This window comes from Peromyscus californicus, unplaced genomic scaffold (assembly GCF_007827085.1).
Source record: "Peromyscus californicus insignis strain IS unplaced genomic scaffold, ASM782708v3 Scaffold_11__1_contigs__length_118956290, whole genome shotgun sequence".
NCBI classification, from domain to species: Eukaryota; Metazoa; Chordata; class Mammalia; order Rodentia; family Cricetidae; genus Peromyscus; species Peromyscus californicus.
The window spans coordinates 11,445,517-11,472,047 of record NW_026294402.1 but is presented as its reverse complement, the minus strand read 5'-3'; the positions used below and the strand labels follow the sequence as shown (position 1 = coordinate 11,472,047).

Genomic DNA, 26,531 nt, shown 5'->3' with positions numbered 1-26,531 from the left:
TTAGCGGCGGGTGGGTGCGAGAGCGCGGCCACGTGGGTGGGCGTGGCTGTGCGGGTGGACTATGTGGTGGGCGGGGCCCCGGAAGGGGCGGTTCCCGGCTCGTCCCTCCTTGAGCTGGCGGAAGAGGTAGCCAGGACGTTGAACCTGTGCTCCTGAGTGGAAAGAAGGCGTTCCTGCGAGCGCGAAGGCACTGCGCGTCAGGTGAGCGTCCGTATGTTGTGGGGGTCGAGCCTACAGCGTGCCGAGTTCCCCCTCAGACGAAGGGTGCCGGGTGTTCTGGGCACCCCACCATCCAGGAGTTAGCTCCCAGCAGGGCAGGCATGAGCTGCCTCCTTCAGATCCTGAGCTGACTGAACAGCGTAAACCAGTTTAGCTGGGGTTGGTTTTAACCCTTACAGTACTTTCTTTTCAATATTGAGCTGGTTTGAGTTATTTTCCATGCTGCACCTCTGTATTGTGTGACAAGCAAGCCAACAGAGCTGCTTACCCTTAGCCAGCGCTTATTATCATTTTACGATTGGACACGCCTTAAAAGTAAGGTCTTGCTCTACTTGGGAGCTGCCAGTGCAGTCGCGGTGAGCTCCCAGACAGGTATCTCAAGCTGTCACATTCAGAGCCCGTGTGTTGTGAAAGGACAGGGGCAAAGTCAAAATACAGGGTCCTGTTCAAAACGAGAGAGACAGATAGCTGGGCACCGGGGAAATCCTAGACCGGGAAAGTCTGAGGAAGGAGGGTTGCCAGGCCAGCCTAGACTACATGGTGAGACCCTGACTCAAAAACATGTTTTCCCGCCCCGCGTAAAGAAAAATTAGAATTTCTAGCGCAAGTTTTACCATCTTTCTTTATGTTTTTACTGCCAGTGCATAAGAGCTTAATGCGCAGGGGATGGGGGAGCGGCAAACGCCTTTAATCCCAGCACTTGGGAGGCTGAGGCTGAGGTTTGCAGATCTCTGAGTCGAGGCCAGCCTGGTCTACGGAGCGAATTCCAGGACAGCCAGGGCTACACAGAGAAACTCTGTCTTGAAAAACCAAAAAAGAAAAGAACGTAATGAGTGGAAATGTTGTGGGGTGGTCACCAGAGAGGGCTGTTCAGACATGGGTTTAAGCCAATAGAAAGTCTTTACTAGCCGGGTGCTCTGGATCCCAGTGTAGCACCGAGCCTTTCTCAGGGTGAGCTTTTAAGCACAAAAATCATATTCTGGACGACATACTTCAGTTAAAATGGACAGTTAGCCAGAAGCAAAAGTATAGAAGCTAAAAAGCAAGGTTAGTACATTTTGAGACTGTCCCAGAACTATGGACTTTGATGGATTAGGCCTTTTAGTTTTGGCTGTTGGTGCTGTCCACGTGCTGAGTTTTACAGCCTAAATGGCACTTCCATCACGGAGTCAGTTGTCCTCAGGTCTTAGGGCCTACTAAGGTCATAGGACCCTGTTACAGAATCACTGCAGTTTGGATTTCTGCTTCATAACTTGTACAAGTTACGTTATTTGTTACTGTAGCTGTGGAACAATGTACAAAACACACTCACCTTCCTTTTACTTCCTGATCCTTGCACATTTTGCCTGTAACCTGGAATTCTGCAGCACCTACTATGCTAGACATGGCAAGTCTACCAGGACTAAGTTCTAATGGGACATTACAAACACTTTATTAGACCAGGTGGTTGGTGGTGGTGGCGGCGGCGGCGGCGGCGGCGGCGGCGGCGGCGGCGGCGGCGGCGGCGGTGGCGGCGGCGGCGGCGGCAGCGCACACCTTCATTCCCAGCACTCAAGAGGTAGAGGCAGGCCAGTCTCTGAGTTTGAGGCCAGCCTGATCCACAGAATGAGTTCCAGGACAGTAAGGGTTACACAGAGAAGCACTGTCTCGAAAAACCAAAACCAAACCCCCACCTTATTCCGTGGGTGACCAGGTGTGATGAAGGACATACCTTGGCCCTACTCATGCTTCACTATCCTGCGAGTTTTCAAACACAGTTCAAATGTAAAGTTGTTGGCCTAGAGATATAGCTCAATTATAGGGAGCTTGCCTAGCATGCGTAGCCCTGAGTTCAGTGCCTGGCACCACACACACACAAAACAAAACCCACAACTGTATGTGTGGTTTGATACATATAGATCTATATGAATATGGGGTCCTGTGTGACTGACTGTACAATTTGCACAGCTGTGAGGCCAGACGCCCCTGCCTCTGCCTCTGCCGGAACTATACATGTGCACCACCACGCCTGGTGTGGATCTGCTTTTGAACTCTGTTTCTGTATTTAACAACTGTTTGATCTTGGGTAAATTCCATGTCCTTTCTGACCTGTTTCCTCTCCTGTGCAGTGAGAAGTGTAATGCAAGTCTGTCACGGACTTGAGAATTTTGAGAGACTTTAAAGGGTGTGACAGTTTGTGACTTACGCCTTCAATCATGGCACTCAGCTTGGTTGCCACAGTTGGCCCATTGCTCTCTGTGTTGTTAGCTTCCTGCCTGTTCACCCTTCTCTACCTGTCTCTGAGCCACCGACACCCCGACTTCGGTCAGGAGAGTAAGTATTTGCTTTCATCTGGAGCCTCTCTGGCTTTAGTGGACACCATCCCCTTTTGGTCCTAACTCCAACCCCACCCTCCACACACACACACTGACACATGTTCTCTCCTGCTGTCAGCCTGCATGAACTCTACATTTCTAAACCAATTCTTCAGGCTGAAGCTCCCATGGTTAGACTTCTGTCTCTATTCTGGTAGGGATATAAAACAGACAGACCTTCTTTTAAGAAAGTAAGGAGTATAAAATTAGGGATATCTTTGAATCTAATTTGAATTCTTATTCCTCCTGTGAGCATAATTATTGAAAATGCTTTCATTTTTCTCCATATATACTGAATTATATTAAGGCCAGGTGTGATGGCACACACATAAAATCCCAGCACTCAAGAGGTTCAAACTGGAGGAGCACTGTTCCAGACTAGCCTGGGCCATATACTGAACCTTGTCTCAATCAAAAAGGAAATAAAAATAAGCAACAATGAATGAATATGCTGTTCGTTGTGCAGACTTTGGTATGTTCTTATATTAGGAAGTGTCTGCTAGTTACCTGACACAGACTGTAATAAGTTACATGGAACATCTGGGTAAGGAGAGTGTGAGAGCTATTTGTATATGATGTACCAATCTTAAAGTATTTCAAAAGAAGAGTAAGATGTTTGAGTTCGAAACAAAGATCACTCCACTGAAAAGTATGTTTAGAGTAATTCAAGTATGATTATACCAGTTGGGGCCCATTTTCAATAGTTACTTGGCTTCATTTGAAAAACAAGAGTATATGTGTTATATACTAAAGGGCAATAAAACCTAATGTTTGTAAGGTACTAAAGTAAATGTCACCTATTTAAGCTACTTTGGAGACTGAGGCAGGAGGATGATTTGCAAGGGTAATGTAGGGATCCTATGTCTTAAAAAAAACTATAAATATCAGGTGCTAAATATGTGCAATGGCATGTTCATGGACAATATATGTTCTGAAAGTATGGTCAAAAATAGAATTTGCACCCAGCACTCGGGAGGCAGAGGCAGGCAGATCTTTGTGAGTTCGAGGCCAGCCTGGACTACAGAGTGAGATCCAGGAAAGGTGCATAGCTACACAGAGAAACCCTGTCTCGGGGAAAAAAAAAAATAGAAATTGCAGGTCAGCAAGATGGCTTAGGAGTTATAAGCATTTTTCGCCAAACCTGATAATCTGAGTTTGATCCCTGGAACCCACACAGTAGAAAAAGAAAACTGACTTCTACAAGTTGTCCTCTGACCTCCACATGTGTGCTGTGGCATATATGCACACACATGTACACACAAATAAATAAATATTTTAATGAAATAATTTTTAAAAATCCTGTGCCTAAGAAACCCATGAACCTGGAAAATATTTCCAGAGATTCTAGGCTAGAGAAATGGCACCACAGTTAAAAGTGTGTACCACTTTCCAACAGGACTGAGTTCCATTCCCAGCACACAGGTCATAGCTTCCCTTTTAAACCAGGTATGAATTCACTTTTAATCCTAGCACTGGAAACACAGAGGCAGGCAGGAGAAGCTCTGTGAGTTGGAGGAGTTCCATTATTGGAGGAGTTCCATTATGCAGACAGGGTGTGGATGCCCTGCCTCAAAACAAAAAACGAAAGAAACCCACAAGAGATCTGAGGGACCCACTTTTTCTTGCTGCGTGAGCACTTTTAAACCCCACAGTTTGGACTAAAGAGGTGTTCCATTAACAATATTAAAGACTACTCCCGTGGTGCTCTGAGAGGCTAAATGTCCTCAGTGATTTGACTGTTCTAGGCTGTGATTGGCCTTGCCATCATCTCCCCACCCATCTCTTTTTCTTTCCCTGAATAGCTCTGGTCATCTCACTCCACTTGTCAGCCTCACCTCCTGAACGGGGTGTGTATGTGTCTGTGTGTGTATCTGTGTGTGTATGTATGTGTCTCTGTGTCCATTTCCGTGTGTGTGTGTGTGTGTGTGTGTGTGTGTGTGTGTGTGTGCGCGCGCGTGTGCTCTTTTTCTGTAAAGTGCTCTTGCTGTGCATTTTTGGGAAACATAAGATTATAATTGGTTAGGTTATTAGATTAATTTAACGTTAAAAGTGTTTACCAGGGCTAGAGAGATGGCTCAGCGGTTAAGAGCACTGGCTGCTCTTCCAGAGGTCCTGAGTTCAATTCCCAGCAACCACATGGTGGCTCACAACTATCTGTAATGAGATCTGGTGCCCTCTTCTGGCCTGCAGGGATTCATGCAAGCAGAGCACTGTATACATAATAAATAAATAAATCTTTAAAAAAAAAAGTGTTTACCAAGTAAGTATGTTTATTTGTAAATTAAAGTAAAAATTTGACTTTCAGAATCTATTCATTCCATAGGTTTCCATTTCAATTGGTAACTAAAATTGTCTCTTATTAAAATGATAGATAAGAGGAATGATTTGAATGTAAACAAATGAAATTTTACAATATGTCCTATAATATAATTTTGTAGCTTCAGGGAAGAAATAAAACAAACTCCTGGTGTCCTGTTTTTCTATTATAATGTAGCTTTTGGTATTTTGTTGTTACTGAGATCTACTTTTAGAGTCAAATTTGTTCTCCATTGAGAAATAATAATGAGGGTAGTCAGGCCAGCAAGATGGCTTGGTGGGTAAAGGTACTTACCATCAAGATTGACTGTTTGAGTTCAGTCCCCAACATCCACACATGGAGAGAGAACCAACTCCTATAAGTTGTCCTGTGACCACCACAGGTGTGCTGTGATGTGCACACACACACAAATAAATAAATGCAATATTAAAAACAACTTATTAGGTCTAAGACAATTAACTGTTAGTTTAAATGTCAGAGAGTAGGAAAAAATGATCTATCATATGTTTTCTATAGATAAAGATATAGAATCTTGTAAACGGTGCATACCTACACACATGAACACACAGAGTTCAACCACTTGTTTGTAATCCTTAGTACATATGTTTTGTTTCAAGACCACATTCTTAGACCCTCTGTTAGAAAAGCCCAGGTTCAAGCTGAGTATAGCACTCAGTGGGAGAGTGCTTTCCTGGCATGCCCGAGGCCCTGGCTCCATCTCAGTACTGAACACATAGAAATGAAAAAGAACAGGTTCAAATACAGTATTGGGCTGGGATATAGCACTCAGCTGAGGTCCTGGGTTCTACATACGACACTGCCAGGAAGGGAGGAGAGAAAGGGGAGAGGGAGGGGGAGGGAAGGAGGGAAAAAAATAGAAAAACAGACTAAAAGGGAGAAGAGGGCAAGAAGAGTGGGGAAGAGGTCCCTTGCCTCCTGCTCACATGGAGTGGACATGGTGCTGTGTTTGGGGCACTTTGCCCTCCTTACATAAGTGAGCTCTGAGGATATGGAACCTCGATGGCCTTTGCCTTCAGCAAATAACTGAACTCTGGTACTCATTTCCAGAACCCCCAGGGACTGTTCGTGCTGGTGCCCTGTGAACTCTCGTGATTGTTAGCCAACAACGCCTGTGTTTGAGCAACCTTGCTGAGAAGAAAGAAAATGGCTTGTATTGAGTTTTCTTTTCATGTGCCAAGTCTGGAGGAGCTTGCTGAAGGTAAAAATGATATTAGCCTTGGGATTTTTTTTTTTTTTTTTTGGTTTTTCGAGACAGGGTTTCTCTGTGTAGCTTTTGCGCCTTTCTGGATCTCGCTCTGTAGACCAGGCTGGCCTCGAACTCACAGAGATCCGCCTGCCTCTACCTCCCGAGTGCTGGGATTAAAGGCGTGCGCCACCACCGCCCGGCTAGCCTTGGGATTTTAAGGACTGTCCCAGGAAACAAAACCAAAAGATCCCTGAGATACATATGTAATTACCTATCTGTATCTTATTGAAATGGTACTTTTGATACAGGAATTTCAGTATTATTTTTAAATTTAAAAAATCCAAAATTCTATCTCTCAAAAAATAAAAGAAAGCAACTTTTATAAGTTTTTATGCTTATGTTATAAGCATTTACACTTATTAGCCCATCTTATGGAAGTTGTTTAATTTCAAGATCCTTAGCATCACGTAAAAACTGCACATAATACCTTAAAAGCTGGTCCTCTCTACATACTGACACGTATGCAGAGTTTTAAATTTTTTGAAAGATGATTATAGATAAATTCAAAATTCCTTTTGTTCCCAACCCTCGCGGTGGTTCCTTCTCTGCTTATTTGTCCTAGAAGTAACCATCATCTCTCATTTATAGTGGTCTTGTTGTGCAATGAAAACTAGCAGAGAGTTGTGCAATATTAACAATAACAGTATTCTTTAAATATATAGTTTGCTGGAGAGATGGGTCAGTGGTTAAGAGCACTGGCTGAACTCCGGTGACCCGAGTTCTCTCCCAGAACTCCCATAGCAGCTCACAATTGTCTGTAATTGTCAGTTCTAGGGAATTCAGTGCCCTCTGCTGGCCTTCAGCTCCAGACGGTGCACAGACATACATGCAGGCAAAACACTCATACATTACAAATAAATAAACAGATAGATAGATAGATAGATAGATAGATAGATAGATAGATAGATAGATAGATAATCTACTATTGAGTATTGCTCATAGTCCCAAATATACTTTGCCTGCCTCCTCATTCACAGATTGTCAATTCACTTACTTAAATTTGTCTGTGGATATTTCTTGTGTTTTGTTTACCTTGTTCAAACAAGAATTTAAGGAAGTTCCCCCAATCTAAACCAGAGAAGGAAAAAGATGATTGAATACACAAAATGAAGCCCAAAAGGTATACATTCAAACCTTTGATGTCTCAGGATCTGCCCTGTCCTTGATGTGGTTAGTTTCTGTTCTGTGGAACTCCTGTCTCCGTAACGGTCCCGTACTTCTCACAGTGTGCTACCTGGTAGTTAACTGTTCTTGAGGAGACTGACTCAAACATGTACCTGCTTTTTCCTTTTTTTTTTTTTTTTTTTTTAGTTGCTTTCCTATACTATCTTTCTGATCCTTAAAAATATATTGCTTGTAGGGCTGATGAAATGGCCCAGTGGGTAAAGATACTTGTAGCACAAGTATGACAACCTGACTTCCATCCCTGGGACCAACCTAGTGGAAGAAGAGAACCAACCACGAGTTGTCACCTAATCTCTACATGCACCTTAGCACGCATGCGTGTGCATGTTCTATAAATCAACAAAATACATATATTCTGTTAAATTGAGCTGCACTGTAGCAGTCTCCCTAGCCTTGGAAGAGCCTGTTCTTGCTGGCAAAGCTGTAGTTGTTTTTTTTTTACTCTTTTGGCTCTTTGCTCTTTTGGGGGGCCTGCCACCCAGCTCCCAAATGAATACACATGGAATCTTATTTTTACTTATGAGTGCCCGGCCTTATCATGGTTTACTTCTGGCCAGCTTTTCTTAAATTATCCTGTCTACCCTTTGCCTCTGTGCTTTTACCTTTTTCTATTTCTGTATATCTTTTCTCTCCTTCTTACTCTGTGTCTGGCTGTGTGGCTGGGTGGCTGGCCCCTTCTTTTCTCACTCCTTCATCCCACTTGCTCCTAGATCTTCTTTCTGTTTATTCTTTCTGCCTGCCAGCCCCGCCTATCCTTTCTCCTGCACTGCTATTGGCTGTTCAGCTCTTTATTAGACAATCAGGTGTTTTAGACAGGCAAAGTAACACAGCTTCACAGAGTTTAACAAATGCAACATGAAAGAATGCAACACATCTTTGCATCATTAAAACAAATGTTCCACAGCGTAACAAATGTAACACATCTTAAAATAATATTCCAAAGCCAGGCAGTGGTGGCACATGCCTTTAACCCCAGCACTTGGGAGGCAGAGGCAGGCGATCTCTATGAGTTCGAGGCCAGCCTGGGCTACAGAGTGAGTTCCAGGAAAGGCACCAAAGCTACACAGAGAAACCCTGTCTCAAAAAAACAAAATAATAATAATAATAATAATAATATTCCATAACACAAAGCTGTCACTCACTTAATTGGTATCAGATTCTGATTTTCACAAGTATCATTCTTCTCTGGTAAGGAGCTATGGGATACTCCATACTCCAGGTTATTGGACATACTTTTATAAATTATTATTAAAATTCTCTTGAACAGAGTCAGGAAGATCTCTAAGTTTGAGGCCAGCCTAGTCTATGTATTAAGTTCCAGGACAGCCAGGGCTACATAGTGAGACCTCTGTTTCAAAAAACCAAGTAAAATAAAATAAAGTTATTGAAGAATAAAGTTCTGGAATGTTAAGACACTATGTTTTTCTACATTTGTATTATGGCATAATGCACCTTCAATAAAGTATAGTGCTTGCAGAATGTGAGCACCACACTTATGTGTGATGGTTTGAACAAGTATGGCCCCATAGATGTGTTTGAATGCTTGGCCTTGCTGTAGGAAGTGTGTCAGTATTGGGGTGGGCTTTGAGGTCTCAGAAGCTCAAGCCAGTTCTCTGCCTGGTGCCTGCATATTCATATGTAGAACTCTCAGCTCCTTCTCCAGCACCATGTCTGCCTGCATGCTGCCATGCTTCCTGCCATGATGATAATGGACTAAACTTCTGAACTGTAAGCCAGCCCCAATTAAATATTTTCCTTTATGAGAGTTGCCGTGATCTTGATGTCTCTGCACAGAAATAAAACCCTAACTACATAACTACCATTCAAGTCAAAATATATATTCAGCTTTATATCCATGTAGGGAGGCGAATGTTGTTCTAAGACTCTGTCTTTTTATTTTACCAATAAAGACTCAGGAGCCAGATGCTGAAGTGAAAATCTGCTAGCTCAGAGAGGCAAAGAAAGCAGCCGATTGACCCTCGTCCTTTGCCGTCTTCTTAGAAAGAGATTTTTCTCCTACTCTGTCTGAAACAAGAACTCCTCCAACCAGTTGTCCCTCCCTTCTACTTCTTGTGCCTCTCTCTGTCTGACCTCCTGACTTCCCTTCACTCTCTATGATTACTTCCCGTCAACTGGTTGCTTGCTCCACCTCTTGACCTATGGTTAATTTTATTTAAATAACGCAATCTCAGGGTTCACAGTGTGATCAAATATACAGCAACACTTGTCTGTAACCTCCACTAAACATGTGGCTTGAAATCCCTTTCATTGGGTTTTTGAAATCCCCTCAAGGGAAGCTAGCCCTTACTTGTGTGCCATCTGCTTCCTTTCTGCACGTCTTAGTCACTGCTCTGTTGCTGTGAAGAGACACCATGACAAGACATGACAAACTGTCCTTCACATCATAGAAAAGAGGGACGGACCCGGGGCTTACCCAGGCACCATGGCAGCTCCTATAAAAGAGCATTTAACTGGGCCTTGCTTACAGTTTTAGAGGATTAGTCCATGATCACCACAGAGGGAAGCAGACAGGCCTGGTGCTGGTGCAGAAGCTGAGAGCTTTGCATCCTGACCCAAGGCTGCAGGAAGAGAGAGAAACTAAGCCTGACAAGAGCTTTGGAAACCTCAAAGCCCACTCCCAGTGACACACCTCCTCCAATAAGGCCACACCTTCTAATCCTTCTCAGAACAGTTCTACTCCCTGGTAACTAAGCATTCAAATATATGAGGTTATGGGAACCATTCTTCTATAAACCACCACACCAAGGTTAGTAATTATTGGTATGTATGTGTCATAGAGTACATTATATCTTCTGATCATGTCAAAGTCTAATTTTATTCGTCAGTAAGACCATTCCTCAGTTGGTGGTACAGGTCATTGGTAGACTGCTTTGTGCTGAAGTCCTGGGTCCATCCCTCCTTTTTTTTTTTTTTTTTTTTTTTTTTTTTTTAGTTTTTCATAACAGAGTTTCTTTGTATAGCCCTGCCTGTCCAGGGAACTCACTCTGTAGACCAGGCTGGCCTCAGACTCACAGAGATCCACCTGTCTCTGCCTCCCGAGTGCTGGGATAAAAGGCGTGTGCCACCACCCTGACCCATCTCTCTTTTTTATAGTGGTCTAAGTTTGAAGGAAGATTTAGTATATGGTGGCCAAATTTTGCCTAATGCTAAATAACTCCTTTGCTTGTCTTTTATTAGTTTTGCAGAAGGGGCTGAAGGACAACTTTGCTGATGTCCAGGTTTCCGTGGTTGAGTGCCCAGATTTAACAAAGGAGCCATTTACCTTTCCTGTCAAAGGTGCGTAGTCTTAAAAAAAAAAATGGTTTCAATTTTCAGCCATACTCTTTTTCAGAAGCCAGTATTATTTTCCTCTATGAATAAAGGCTGTTGTTACAACTTTCAGGCTCAATTTGCCTTAGTTTCTGTGGGCCAGATTTCATTGTGTGTTCATAATCCTTGATGAATGTTTGGTTATGTAACATACTCAGTAGGCTAAAATTTGAGAGCACAAGAATTTTGTTTTTAACTTCCCAATTGACTTATGAAAATTTCTTTTGGGGGGCTGGAGAGATGGCTCAGAGGTTAAGAGCATTGGCTGATCTTCCGGGGGTCCTGAGTTCAATTCCCAGCAACCACATTCAATTCTCATCTGTAATGAGATCTGGTGTCCTCTTCTGGCAGGCAGGCATACATGCAAACAGAACACTGTATATATAAAAATCTTAACAAAACTTCCTTTAATTTTTGGTTGTATTATTTACTCAAGCTCAGAAAATCTCTTAAGAGGCCTATATTTGGGGGCTGGAGAGATGGCTCAGCAGTTAAAAGTGCCTTGCTCTTTCAGAGGACTCGTTTGGTTCCAGCACCCACATTAGGTGCTTCACAACTGCCTGTAACTCCAGCTCCAGAGGATCCAAGGCCCTCTTCTAGACTCCGAAGGAGTCTGCATTCCTGAGCATATATGCCCACACATACACACATCATACACATAATTTAAAATTAAATAAGCCTCTTTTTAGGGCTTATATTTGATTCATCTATTAAATGCTTAGACCTCTTCAAGAAATTTGTCAAGTTTGAAGTGAGAAGGGAAAGAAATGACCATTGGTTGAGTAAAACAGTCTCAGTGTGACAGACTGGAGCAGACGTGTCATGGCAGCAGTATTCCAAGGTAAGTGGAACATGAGAGAGGCTCAGTAAACTCAGGATTATCCTGATCAAGACCAAAGACAGGTGTGTTTCAAAGTCTAACTCCCTTCGATATGCCCTCTGGTAATGAGGGATTAAAAATTAGTGCATTTTCTGTTTCTTTTATTATGTTAATTGACATATTTGGTTAAAAAGTAATCTGCTTGGAATTCTTAGCCGCTAGTCCTGCCTCTCCCTCGTGTCTGTGAATCCCATTATCTGGACTAAGTCCCATAATTTACCACAGCCTTAGAGACATTAAATAGGAAAGTTCAGTTTCATGTTGTGGGAGTCGTCCAGGTCAAACAGTCTTTGATTGTAAATAGACCAGATGGCAGTCTCTCTCAACACCTGAAACCATTAGAAACCGTCTCAAAACGTTTACTTTATGTGTAGTAGTGCTTTGTCTGCAGGTACGAGTGTGCACCTTGTGCATGCCTGGTGCCTGTGGAGGCCAGAAGAGGACGTCAGATCCTCTGAGACTGCAGTTACAGACAGGAGATGGTGGTGGGTGCTGGGAACTGAACCCCGGTCTAGAAGAGTATCCATGCTCCTGACTGCTGAACCATCTCTCTAGCCCCAGTGAAACCTTGTGAACAAACAAACTAAAATCGCCCCTTTTTTCCTCTCCCTGTACTCACCTGTGGTTTCTGATTTCATTCTGAAGAGTAATTTGTTTCTCAGGCTGCCTTTCTCTGTCTAGCAGACTCTTTAGGACGCTCTTCCCAGGATCTTTCCCCCGCCTCCACCTCTTTTGTATAATCTTCGGGAGTTTTTCATATAATCTTGTCATTTTAACCAGGATCTAGCACCTTTGAAATCTGTCTCAACTAGCTCTCTAGGAGTTTTCAGTTGTGTGTAGCACGGCTCTGCCTATGGCTCGCTCCCTTCTGACCTGTTCCCGGGACAGCCGAGAGCCCCTGGGAGTCCCTCCTCCAGCCATCACCATCTCCATCACGCAGTGCACAATCGGTGGATACTTTCCGCTCCTCCTCAAACACAGAAGGCACCTGTAAGACTTTTCATCTCTCCTCTGTATAACAGTAGGGAGGTTACATGTGCTTCAGTGAATGACATCCTTGCAAGACTTCTCAAGTAAAAGATAATTTCTACTCTGCTTTAAAACAGTGCCTTCTCCCCAATTGTGTCTCACTTCATTGTTATAATAATTACTAAAAATGTAGATAGAGGGGCTGGCAAGGTGGTTCAACAGTGAAAGCCGTTGCTGTCAAACCTGATGAACCGAGTCTGATCCCCAGAATCCACGTGGTGGAGGGGGAGACTCCCACAAGTTGTTCTCTGACCTCCACCACCACACACACACAAAATAAATAAATAACGTAAGTAGAGGGGCTGGAGGGAGAGCTCAGTGGGTAACGACGCTGGCTGCTCCAGCCTGAGTTCAGATCCCAACACCCACATAAAAACCTGAAGTAGCCATGTGTACCATAACCCCAGCACTCTGGGGCAGATGCAGAAGGTTGCTGGAGATTGCTCCAAGTTCAGTGAAAGACCCTCAAGGAATATGGTAGAGAGTGATAGAGCAGGTCACCCAACATCCTTCTCTGGCTTCTACTTTTGACATACATGTGCAGTATGTGCACATAAACATATACTATACACACATACAACACGCTCAGATATATACACATGCAATCAATTAATAAATCAAATATATTTTAAAGTGTAAGTAGAGACCCTGGGGAGGAGACAGCTTAGTGGTAGGGTATGTTTTTAGCCCTGGGTTCAGTCCTTCACACAAAACAACAAAATACCTACACAACTACAGACATACACACATAGAAACTTCCTAGCATCCAAAGGTTTTCTATCATACTTGTTATTTGTATAAACAATGTATAAAAAGATTTCTCAGCATGGATCTAAAGAAGAAAATTCTAACCGAGCAAAATGTCTTAAAAATTTAAAAATACAACTTAGGCCAAAAGAAAGAATACATTTTTTTAAAATGAAAATGCCCTTGGCAGGGGAAGATTTCTAAGGGATTACTAGGCAGATGAATTCTAGAATCTCTGCCCACAAGTTAGCCCCTGTCCTCTCAATAACCACCAGTTGCCAAGCCATGCTCAGTGACGATGGCGGCAGCGGCAGTTGAAGCGGGACCAAGAAGGGACCACTTGCACCTTCCCATCCCTGTTAGTTCCAACCCTGGGATCCTCTTACATCTGTTCCTGATAAGTCAGTGGCTTCTGGAATCTTATACTTGAATGCTGTGTTTGCCTGCTTTTAAGATGGCTTGTGTTTTTTAGGCATCTGTGGGCAAACTAGAATTGCAGAAGTAGGAGGTGTGCCTTACTTAATGCCTCTTGTAAACAAAAAAAAAGTAAGTATGCTTTTATCCTTTGTATTTACAGACTATAGAAACTGGGTTGACTCCTGTTTGTCACTAAGACCACCGATGAGTGTGGCAGGCAGGCGAGGAAGCAGTTGACTGTTGTAAAATACAAATCAGGAAATTGTTATATTACAACTTCAGTGACGTTTTTCTTTTTATAGGTTTATGACCTAAATGAGATTGCAAAAGAAATAAAGCTGCCTGGAGCTTTTATCCTTGGAGCAGGCGCAGGTCCATTTCAGACGCTTGGGTTCAATTCTGAGGTCAGTGTGTGTATAGGAATCTGTTCATTTGACATCTGGTTATTCAATGGCCTGTCAAAATCGATTTTTATTCTTACATATATTAGGATCCCTCACTTCTCTGCAAATCCTTGTTGTCATATAAAAGCAGCTTTGGATTGAAAGAGAAATGATGGGGATATCTCCATGTTAAAAACCAAACATTAAGAAACTATCAGAGTGAACCAATGGCTATTTACAAAAGTTAATGGCTAGTACTAGTGTGTATCATGGGTACTCTATGTGGCGTGTTAATATGTGCCATTTATACTAAGTACAGTATTACTACATATGCCATATGATAGTAAGATACCACTGTTGATTTACATCTCATGGTGATGAGACCAGACTGCCACTCTCTTTTAACCTCACCAGATAGACCGAATGTTCAAAAATCACAGAACCTCTTGCAGAAGATATAATTTTCCCAGTGTTCAAGATAAAAAAAAAAAGTTAAAATCTATGATTAGACATTTTGAGCCATACATCATGACTCATGCTTGTAAGCCTAATATTTGAGAGGTTGAGTAGGATTACTATACATTTGAGGTCAGCCTGATCTACATAGGCAGCCAGGACCACAGAATATGACCCTATCTCAAAATGTAATTAATTAATTAACTAAGAAGATGTTTTGTCAGGTGTTGGGATAGACACAGTAGTATCAGAATTGAGGCAAGACGAGTGTATCTGAGTTTTTGAGTTCCATGCCACCTTAGGTCTCATAGCAAGTTACTAGGATACACAGCCAGAGTCGTCTCCAAAAAGAAATGTTGTAAACATTTTATAAAACTGAGGATAAGGGTAAGTGGCCACTCTCCCAGTTCAGTTCCCAGCCCCCACATGGCAGCTCACAACCGTCTGTAAATCCAGTTCCAGGGATCCAGTGCTGCCTTCTGGCCTCTGTTAGCACCATGTCTGCCACACATATGTGCAGGCAAAACACTTAGAGACATAAAATAAATGACTAAAAGAAAAATTCAAAAACCATTTTATAAGTCATGATCTTTGTGACAAGATCATGGCAGTAGGTAGTTCAAAGGACACACTTTTGGTTCGTCGTTTCGGAAGTTTGTGTTCCTCGCTGATTTTCCTGATTGCTTCAGCCCTTTGGGGAGAGAGAACACAGTGAGGAAGACATGGTGTAACAAAGCTTCTCACCTACTGCATCTGGGCAGCAGAGAGCAGGGAGAGGGGGAGCCAGTTCCTCTCCAACCATTGACGCCCACAGAGGGGTTAGTCTGTCCCTGAAGTGGCCCTGGGGAATGGTCATGTTTTTGGTGGATTACAGTTTGAAATAAGGGCAGGGAGTGGAGGCCAGTGGGAGAGCCCTGTCCTAGCATGAGCAAAGACCAACACCACAAAAGTATGGGGACATGTTGAGAAAGAGACCTGCGATAACGTTTCTTAAAGTCTGAGAGAAAACATTTTATTCATTAACACACTAAAATTGACTTTTTTATTTCTAGTTCATGCCAGTTGTTCAGACAGCAAGTGAACACAACCGTCCTGTGAATGGAAGTTACTTTGCCCGAATTAACCCTACAGATGGGAAGTGCCTACTGGAGAAATACAGCCAAAAATACCACGACTTTGGATGCGCACTGCTGGCTAATCTTTTTGCCAGTGAGGGCCAACCTGGCAAGGTGATTATGCCCATCACAACATGCATTCTTTATGTCTTCTCAGCTAAAAATTTGGGCTTTTATTGCCCCCAGTATAGTCTCCAAAGAAAACCAGATGTGCCAATGCCAAAGCTTTTATATAATTAAATAACATTATATTAATTAATTATTCAGAACAGTGCAGGGAAAGACAAAATCTTTTTTAAAACCAAAGTTAAGAATATTACTTAGGGCCGGGCGGTGGTGGCGCATGCCTTTAATCCCAGCACTCGGGAGGCAGAGGCAGGCAGGTCTTTGTGAGTTCTAGGTCAGCCTGGTCTACAGAGCGAGATCCAGGAAAGGCGCAAAGCTACACAGAGAAACCCTGTCTCAAAAAACCAAAAAAAAAAAAAAAGAATATTACTTAGTAAACAGGACACTTTTCTGAGTAGAAGATAACAAGATACTAATCTAGGGCGTTGTCATTGCATGAAACAATAGGATTGTGCCTACTTATGGGTAGTAAATAGGCACTTGTTTATTTCAGGATAACCTGAATTGTGCTGGAAGTGGTAGCTAAAACAAGAAAAGGAGAAGGAGAATGAGTGCCTGCTTCATCTCAGTATTAGCCTCTGTGAGGACTTAGGTCTTGAAAGAAGAGCCACTTCAGCTACTTGAGAAATGAAATAGAGATCTAAAAGTACCCAAGAACGTAGAGAGACCTCGTCCAGAATTTTATAGGAAGTGAGACCTTGTAAACATGTCGTGAGCCCCCATTACCAGAGATGAATCCCGTTAAGCCTGGTAATCCTCAAACTTTCCCCATCTTGGTCTCCAGAGTTCAGCGTAGGACTCAGTTCAAGGACTCATGAATAAGATTATTGGAGTCACACATAGCTGGTGTGTGTGTGTGTGTGTGTGTGTGTGTGTGTGTGTGTGTGTGTGTGTGTGATTTAATTAAGACAAGGACTGAGACACCCCAGCTCTGATCTGTGTGCTGAGCAGACAAGACTATTTCCCGGTGGCAGGAAGTTTTATAGAGGTACATTTCGGCCATTATCCACGTAGACTCTGACAGTTGGAGAGGTTCTGTGCACCATTTCACCCTCTGCAGGTCATCAAGGTGCAAGCCCAGAGAAGAACGGGACAGCTCAACTTTGTGACTTGCATGAGGCAGACTCTAGAAAAGCACTATGGAAACAAGCCTGTGGGGATGGGAGGCACCTTCGTTGTGCAGAAGGGGAAAGTCAAGGCCCACATCATGGTAAGGGCTCTGCGGCTGCCTGCATAGACACAGCAGCTTTTCATGTTCTGTGAGGAAGAGGAGGCAGAGTCTCGCTGGATACTTCTTCAGGCTAGTCTCAAACTTACTTATAGACTGCATTGACTTTGGATTAACAAGTCTTTGGCCTCAGCCTCCTAAGTGCTAGGATTACAGATATATACCATTCATGGTAAAAGTTTTTAATTTTCACATGGCCCAACAAACCATGATCAACCCCTGTGTCACAGGAAATTTCCCCTGTGGTTTTTTTGTTCATTTCTGTAAATTTTAGCTCTGACATTCTATTTTTGCTCCATTGAAGGTAGCTTATATATGGTGCAGAGATCACATAAGCTTCATCCCTCTGCATGTGTGTGTCCATTTTTCCCATTGACTGGTGCTTGACACTCTTGTTGAAAAATCACTCACCCAGGCAGGAGAAATGACTGAGTAGGTAAGAGCACTTGCTGCTCTTGCTGAGGACCTGGGTTCAATTTCCATCCCCCACATAGTGGCTCACAACCTTCATTAACTTCAGTTCCAGGGGATCTGATGCCCTCTTCAGGCTCCACGGGCACCAGGCATGCACATGGTGCACACACATACATGCCGGCAAAACATGAAAACACACAAAATTAAAATAAATACCATTTTTAAAAGGAAAGAAATCATTTACCTCCACTCCATGCAAGACCTTTGTTTCTGGCCTCTCTCCTCTGCTGCATTGGTCTACGTGTGTTCTGGTTAGTTTTTGTCAATTTGACATAGGTCTGTCACCTGAGAAGGGAGAACCTCAGCTGAGAAGTTGCCTCCATTCGATTGGCCTGTGAGCAAGTCTATGGGGGTATTTTCTCAATTAATGCTTGATATGAGAGGGCCCAGCTCCCTATGGGCAGGGTGGTGTAAAAGATAAGGCCTAGCAAGCCATGGAGAGCAAGCCAGTAAGCAGCACTCCTCCGTGGTCTGGAAGGAGGTGCCTGCCCCGACTTCCTTCATGATGGACTGGAAGCTGTAAGGTGAAATAACGCCTTTCTACCGAGGCCTTTGGTTGTGGTTTTATCACAGCAGTGGACAGGAGCAGGGAGAACATGCCTGGCTGTGCAGCTGTCCCCTATCAATTGCAGTAGCTAAGAAGTGAAAACTTCTCACTTCTTTTACAGATTTGTTTTTAAAATTTCACTGGTATTTCATAGAAAGTTTAGGTGGGTTTGTCCACTTAAAAAGAAAGAAAGAAATCATTAAGATGTAAATAGCAGCTTGGTATGGTGGTGCATGTCTTTAATCCAGGACTTGGGAACAGAGGCAGGTAGACCTCTGTGAGTGCCAGGCCAGCCAGAGATACATAGTGAGACCAGCATCTAAATAGAGATTACGTTGATTTTCTCTGCTTTGCCCTTTGCCATGCTGATGATCAAACCCAGGGCCTCACAGTCACTTTTCCACAGAGCCACATCCCTACAGTGATGAGTCTTGTTACTGGATGGGGGTGGGATTCTAGGGATAGAAGCCAAGGTCTTACACTCAGGAGGCAAGAACTGTAGTGCTAAGATGCCCTCAACACTGACCAAGTCCTCAGACAGTCTTCATGAGTACCGACATCTCGATCTCCAGTCATCTCTGCCTTCCCTAAACACAGCACATTTTTCCATCCTAACTTCGCTGTGTTTTTATTATTGTGTGTGGTGTATGTGTGAATGCAGGGGCACACATGTGGAGATCAGAGGACCATTTTCAGAAGTCTGTCCTCAGGCTGAGAGTTGCCTGCTCTGGAGGCCTGGAGATAAAGTTTAATGCCTAAATCCCACTTAGACAGACTCTGTGTAGTCCTCTGACCTCTATATTGGCACTGTGACACACATACCCATCATGCACACATACGTTAATAATCTTTTTTTTTTTTTTTTAATAGAAAGTTGGATTTTTTTCTTCCATTGTGCATTTGAGGGGTCAAATTCAGGTTGCAAGGACTTTGACCTGCTGAAGCAAATTGCTGGCCTCACTCTAATTTCTTCCAGCAATTTTTATAGTTTCCTATATATGTTCTCTCACCTCCTTTTTTAAGCTTATTGCAAAGTATTTTATTCTCTTTAATGCCTCTACCAACTTGCAGGGCCTTGTTTCTCTTTCCAACCACTTGCTATTCCTGGCAGCAGTTACGGGGTACAGATCAAACTTACAAGAACTGGGCCTGGGGCTCAGTGGAGAGGCTTTGACTAGCATGTGCAAGGCCCTGGGTTTGATCCCTAGCACTGGAGGAAACAGAAAGAATGGGGTAGAAGGGTTGGAAAGGGAAAGCCGAGTAGTTGGAAAGGGAAAGCCGAGTAGCTCTGTGATCGAGTGCTGCTGGTCTCAGTCCCCAGAACTGCAGCAGAAACATAGTTTGGAATGGGGAGGGCCTAGGGCCATGGCTCAGGGATATAGTACTTGTGTAAGTATTAACAGGTTCCCAGTTATCACAAAAAATAAAATTAAATTAAAATCACACATCAAATGGAAAACATATACAGCAGAGAGACTGAAGGTCTATGAAAAGTAAAAGCAGATAGTAATTGCCTCACTCCTTCCTTGACTTAGGAATTAGTTTTAGTTTGTACAAATTGATTGGCCAGCCTTAAAACTGGGGTATGTAATTAATGCCAAAACCATTCAGTGAGATGTATAAAATTTACAATGAGGTCATATTTTAAATGTTTTTAATTCTCATTTAATAGTCAGTGTGTTCTCCTGTTTAACAATTTTTATTTATTTATTTTTTTGCAGCCAGCAGAGTTTTCTTCCTGCCCGTTGACCTCAGATGAAGCTGTTAATAAGTGGTTACATTTCTATGAGATGAAGGCTCCTTTGGTTTGTCTGCCAGTCTTTGTCTCCAAAGACCCGGTGAGTCTTCATCTGCCTTTTATATCAGTGGTAATGCTTGGTGGCATACTCATTTTTAAAATAGTTACTTACTGTTTGGTGTGTGTATGCGTGTGCACACGCACTTGCACACCACATGCTGCAGCACATGTGTGGAGGTCAGAGAGCACCTTGTGAGAGTCACTTCTCTCCCACCATGTGAGTACACAGATCAGACTCAGCTTATCTGCCTGGGCAGCAAGCACTTGGCCAGCTGGACCATCTTGCCAGCCAAATATGGATTTTGTTATTTAAGCAGGAGGATAGCCTTGTGGATTTTTGTTTGTTTGTTTGATTGTTTTTTGGTTTGGGTTTTTGTTTTTGTTTTTTGTTTTTTTTTTTTGAGACAGGGTCTCTCTACACAGCCCTAGCCATCCTAGAACTCACTATGTAGACCAGACCACATGCCTCTGGTTCTCAAGTGCTGGGATTAAAGGCATGTGCCATCACACATGATTTCTTTTTTTAAATTTCTTGACCTCATACATCAATCCAGGCCACCACCAACTCCTTATGTAGGCAAGGATGACCTCCTGCCTACATCTGCCTTCTCCGTGCTGAAGTTACAGGCGTGCGTCACCATGCCCAGTTTATGGGAACTGTTCTGAAAGATGAGGGGATGCGTGCTTTCTCCACTCACTGAGTGTTAGGCCGAGCAGATTTTACCTTCAGTGAAGTAAAAGAACAGGCATTGTAAATTACACAGATGTTGTTCTATTAAATAATAAAAGAGCTGGGCGTGGTGGAACAGGCCTTTAATCCCAACACTCCCGAGGTTCTCTGTGAGGTCTGGACCAGTGAGACCCTGTCTCAAAAAAATAAATAAATAATAATAATAAAGATCCAAGATTTGGATCTCTTTCCATTGTGCTTAGAGTTCATCATAGTCTAATGCTACAGGCCAGAAGTAAGTGCTGTTGGCTAAATCAAAGAACGTGTCTGCCAAAATAGTGATGGGTAGGCCTTTGGAGCCAGTGACAGTATCTAAGATTTTATCTTTACAAGACTGTAAAATGATCAGTTAACAGATTACCAGTGACAACAGTTTGTAGTAGTAGAAATACTGTAAATGTGGCTGTTGACAGAGTCAGTCCCTGAGCAGAACGCCAGCCACATAGGTATCAAAGAAAGCCGAAGCATTTAAACTCTTTCCAGCTATATTGTAGTTTGTAAAGAAGGAAACTAAATGTTGTTACTTTTGTGTGTATGAATGCTTTGCCGACGCATGTGGTGTCGGTGGTGGCGCATGTGTGTCTGTGTACCATGTTGTCCATGGAGGCCATAAGAGGGTGTCAGATTCCCTGGAACTGGAGTTACAGATGGTTACAACTGCCACGTGGGTGCTGAGAATTGCACCTGGGTCCTCTGAAAGAGCAGCCAGTGCTCTTAACCGCTGAGCCATCTCCCCAGTCCCCTGTGGTGTTAATTTTTAAATAAGTAGTATGCAGAACAGTCACAGAAAGCTACAGTTTGGATAAAAATGTTAAGAGTCTTCCCAGAAGGACATACAGGAAGGTGCTCTTGTCTGCTGCCTTGAGGAAAGGAAGGGAAGAAAGAGGGAAGTTATATCTCCATGACTGTGCTGACTTACCCTCTTGCATCCTTGGCTTCTCTTATTATGTGACTCCATTGCTTCCTTAAACACTAGTCAGCTGGAAGATGGAACTCAGTGATAGAGCCCTTGCCTGGCATGCATGAGGCCCTGGATTTAAGCACCAGCACTACCAAACATTTAATTGCAGATTTAGTGATAGAGGCCTGTGATCTGTCTTTCGGGAGATATAGGTCGGAAGATTGAGAGTTCAAAGCTAGTCTCAGCCATGTAGTAAGTTCCTGTCTCAAAGAAACAAAAAGTAATGTTAAAAAACTTTTTAAAAGTAACAAAAGGTAGCAGGGCGGTCGTGGCGCACTCCTTTAATCCCAGCACTCGGGAGGCAGAGGCAGGCAGATCTCTGTGAGTTGGAGGCCAGCCTGGTTTACAGAGATCCAGAACAGGCACCAAAACTACACAGAGAAATCCTGGCGGGGGGAGCGGGGGGGGGGGGGGACGACGGGACGACAAAAAGCTTCTCCTTCCCCTTAAATACATTGTAATCAAAATAGTTTGAATCCATACTAACAGACTGTCCCGTTGTCCTAGGGGCTCGATTTGCGACTGGAGCACACTCATTTCTTCAGTCATCACGGAGAAGGCGGACATTACCACTATGATACTACCCCAGACACAGTGGAGTATCTTGGCTACTTCTCGCCTGCACAGTTCCTCTATCGCATTGATCAGCCCAAAGAGACCCATGCGTTTGGGAGAGATTAAAGCAGCTGACGCTTGCTTAGAAGAAGAAATGATTAGCTAAGGTTAAATCACTAACTCAGGAGCTGATACTAATTCAAAAATCCACTAGAGGGCCCTGAAGAGAGTGCTTCCATAGCAAGCAAACCCCCAGCTTAACCCCCAGCACAGAAGAAAAACAATAAATCACTATGTAAATGCTATTTTTATGGCATTTGAAATGCAAGAATATAGATACATGATACTCATATTATTTTGCATCTTTCATGTGAAGGAGATTATTGGGAACAAAGATACATAAGCATACCTCTTGCCTTCTCCTTAAACCTGAACCTTATGCCAAGGACCCCAACATGGATTTAGCAGGATGGTGGGGGGTTGGGAATCCAGAGACCTATTTGTTCCTCTTCCCAATGTGACTACATTCAAGAAATCTTATGCTTTTCAAAAAAATGACAAGTTACTGTGTGGTGGTGGTTAGTGTGTGGTGATGGTGATTGGAAAAATTCTTGCTGCTCTATATCATTAGCCAGAAATCAATTCTCCAACCTTGATAATGTCGACAAGGTGTGGGTCTAAGAACTCCTTAGAACTAAGCTACAAATAAGTGTTCTGATTCTCTATTTTGTAATGCACACGACTTGTGAGTATGAACCCCCAAATTATTCTTAAATAAACATGATTTTGTGGCAAAACTGAATAAAATTATGTTTAATATTGGTTTTAGTATCTTACCTACATAAAAGGAATATTACTATTCTTTTTAAAATGTGTATGTGTATGCTACCTGTGTGCATGTCCTCGTGTGTGAGTGCATGTCAGTGCATGTGCATATGGAGGCCAGAGGTCATGCCCAGTATCTTTCTCTCTACTTAAAAACAGGCTTGCTGATTGAGCGAGGCTAATGAGTCAGAGCAGTCCTATCTTCACCTACTGAGCACTGGGATTACAATGAGCTGCCACACCTACCTGGCTTTTTAATGTGGGTTCTGGGGATCCAAACTCGTCTTCATATTCAAGCAGCAAGGACTTTATCCACTTTATCTCTCCAGCCCAGTGTTTGTGTGTGTGTGTGTGTGTGTGAGTGTGTGTGTGTGTGTGTGTGTGTGTGTGTGTATGTATGTATTTTGGTTTTTTGAGACAAGGTTTCTCTGTGACAGGATAGCCCTGGCTGTCCTGGATCTCACTCTGTAGACCAGACTGGCCTTGAACTCACAGATATCCCCCTGCCTCTGCCTCCCAAGAGCTGGGATTAAAGGCGTGCGCCGCCTTTAATCAGTATTCTTTCATTTCTCTTCCCCGCCCTCTGGAGCTGAGTGAGGTGTTGATGCCCCATTGTAGCACAATGCCAGTGTAAGCATACACTAAATATTTCTTGGCTGGGTGGATGATTATGCACGACATGTCGCTAGATTCTGGGATATGTTTAGTTGGAAAAACCAAATAAAAGATTATGTGATTAATACATGATATTAACATGTGAAGAGAAATATAGCAGGGTGGATGTAAGAGAATTCTCTTTCCTCATGGGGTCCCATGCTGAGAGGGTGGATTCACTTTCCTAATTTAGTTCAGATATCAAGACTAATGAAATCACACACCAACGAGGTATTAATCCTGATGTAATGAAGGTTTCTGGACAGATTAGGACAGCTACTAGGCCTGTCTGAAAAAAAAAAATGGCCTCACAGAACAGGGAAAGATTGGCTTTAATGGTTCCTGCATGAGTTTTGAATTTCCCACAGGTATCAAAGGAGCATCTGGGGGCTCTTGATTTGTCAAATTGTAGGGTAGAAGGGAAAGTGGAGACAGTACAATTTAAAGGCATGCCATTTAATTTAATAAGACAAGCCATGGCAACTCTTACATAGGAAAATAATCGGGGTCTGGTTTACAGTTCAGAGGTTTAATCTATTATCATCATGGCTGGAAACATGGCAGAGTATATGTGGATGTAGTTGGTGCTGGAGAGGGGCTGAGAGTTCTACATCTGGATCCTTAGGCAGCAGGAAGGGAGAGTGAGCCACTGGGCCTGGCTTGAGCTTCTGAAACCTCAAAGTCCACTCTCTGTGACACACTTCAACAAGGCCACATCTCCAGACATGCCACTCCCTGTAAGTGTATGGGGCCATTTTCATTCAAACCACCACAGCGGTCAAGCATCAAAAGTAGAATTGGGAGCTGGAAAGATGTCTCAGAAGCGCTTGCTGCTCTTCCAGAGGGCCTGAGTTCATTCCCTACCACCCACGTGAGGCAGCTCACAACTGACTCCAGCTCCAGGGATTCCAGTGCCATCTTCGACCTTCATGAACACCTGCACATGCATCCAGGGGTGGACACACACACACACACCTTTGCTGGGACTGGACTGCCACAGAGTTAAATTGAACCAGGAAGAACTGATACTTGTCATTGTACAGCTGGCCGAGCGCTCTCTGCTTTACCTGGAAATCCAGGGTAGGTAGGCTTGTTAAATGTTGGTCTCCAGCAGCTTTCAACTCCCTCAGTGTGACAGTAGTAAGTGGTGGCAGTTGGTGGGAGAGGGCATTGTCAAATGGCACTCTCTAATGCTTCCACTTTCCCTTTTCTTTATGCCCTGACCACTGTAGGAACTTTTCAGTGTTTACCTTTAGTTAAATAGTTGCTGGCTTTTAAGCCACAGTTGTCTGAATCAGCAACTTCAACTCCGCAGCTACCAGCAACAGTTATGCCGCCAGGGCTGTAGCCGGAGGGGATTCTGTTCCCTGTGGCTCCAATTCCGGCAAAGCTTCAAAGGGAACCTAACTAAACCTCTCTCCCTCTAAAGAACTCAAGATTCAAAGGTTAAGGTGGAATTCTGCTCTGCAGAGGCTGCTGAATAGCAGGTAGCTCCCCTCCTCTCTTTGCTCTCCTCCTCCAAAAAGCCCTCCTGCTTTTCCTTGTCCCTCCTTAAAAACCCTTTCTCACCTGGCTCCTCCCTAAGACTTCCTGTCAGCTAGTTGCTGACTCAGCCTCCTAACCACAGGTGAACTTTATTTAATCAAATCTTTGCATCATTAAGCTAATGTTCCAGAGCATGAACAAAAGTAACATACCTTGAAATAACATTCGACAACATTTCAGCATCTTCAGCTATCAGTGCCATGGTCACAACTACTTGGGATGTGCTAGAACCGTGTTTGAGAGCCAGGGCACCTGAAGGGCTGTTCATACTCTGGACACTGGGCCCAACAAGGATCACTCAGGCAGCATCTCCTCTAGCAGATGGACTCTCCAAGGCTTTAGGGACTGCACCAGCACCACCAGGGGCACTCTTGCCTGTGGGCATTGTCAGGAGTAAGTCAGAGGCAAGCCACAAGAAAATATTACAGAGATTCAGCTGTGTATTAAAGCTATACTTTGACCGGCCAAGGGTCTGTCAAAAGGCAAGCCATTTATTATGAATATTTGGTGCTATCCAGCTTTTAGTATTTCAGCTGTCTGTGAAATTCTGTGTGCCCAAATATTTTCCTGACCATTTGGCTAACATTTCAGCTCCCCAAACCTGCTGAACTTCTAGGTTACTTACTCCCCCACCCAGACATGTAGCTTTGCTTCTTGTACAAATGAGGCTCAGACCATCTTCCTGCCTCGAGGCCTAGTGGCTCTCCAGAGCAACTGACTGAGAACAGAAGAGGTTTTTACATATCAAAGTAGAAGGTAGAACAACATTCCTGAGAAGGCAGAGAACCTGGAGGCCAGGCAAAGAAAGGACAGGCATTTTCTGCAGAGCAGACAGAACAGTGTGACCAGAGAGAAGAAAGGAAGACAGAGGTTTTGTAGACAGTAAGACAGAACTCTTGTAGAGTCCATCCGTGCCAGGAGGAGAGAGTAGTAGAAATGAAGAACGAGGAAACAGAGGACGAAGATGAGGCTGGAAGCATAAGAGCTTAGACGTTAGCAGGACTATGAGAGGAACCCAGAAGGAATTGAAGCTATGTAGACAGGATTTCACCCCAGAGAAATAGAGTAGACAGATAAAGAGCTTGGTGCATCTAGGTTTATTCTTGTCCTGAATGCCTGATGGAACTGTAGCTGTATTGATAGAATTTTGTCTTAGAGGAATAAAGTTAACAGACATAAGAACATAGTGTATGTAGATTTTTTTCCCTCAGATATCCCACACCGGATGTAGCAAAATCCCCAGGAACCCTGGGTAATCAATACTTTTGCAGACTACAGCTTCCTCAGCTGTCAGTCAGCTGTGCTGAAGCCTCCATCCACACTTAGTCTTGGGAAGCAAGGGCCTGAGAACTTACAAAAGATTATTAGACAAGGCAAGGTTGTTCAGGA

General features: G+C 43.4%; 1 protein-coding gene across 6 annotated transcripts; it reads left to right on the top strand.

Moving 5' to 3' along the window:
* The first annotated feature begins 68 nt into the window (after positions 1-68).
* On the top strand, positions 69-22,940 carry CUNH11orf54 (chromosome unknown C11orf54 homolog). Of its 6 annotated transcripts, none has more exons than XM_052752811.1 (10): positions 69-201; positions 2,328-2,532; positions 5,959-6,109; positions 10,541-10,639; positions 13,801-13,874; positions 14,048-14,149; positions 15,637-15,813; positions 16,886-17,035; positions 19,796-19,912; positions 22,071-22,940. In XM_052752811.1, the coding sequence occupies exons 3-10, from the start codon at positions 6,055-6,057 to the stop codon at positions 22,242-22,244; spliced, it is 948 nt and encodes a 315-aa protein (XP_052608771.1). In that variant the 5' UTR covers positions 69-201; positions 2,328-2,532; positions 5,959-6,054; the 3' UTR covers positions 22,245-22,940. The 6 variants fall into 6 exon arrangements, with proteins under 6 accessions (XP_052608771.1, XP_052608785.1, XP_052608790.1 ...); XM_052752819.1 differs by lacking the exon at positions 69-201 and adding an exon at positions 1,707-1,777; XM_052752825.1 differs by lacking the exon at positions 2,328-2,532.
* The last annotated feature ends 3,591 nt before the right edge of the window (positions 22,941-26,531 follow it).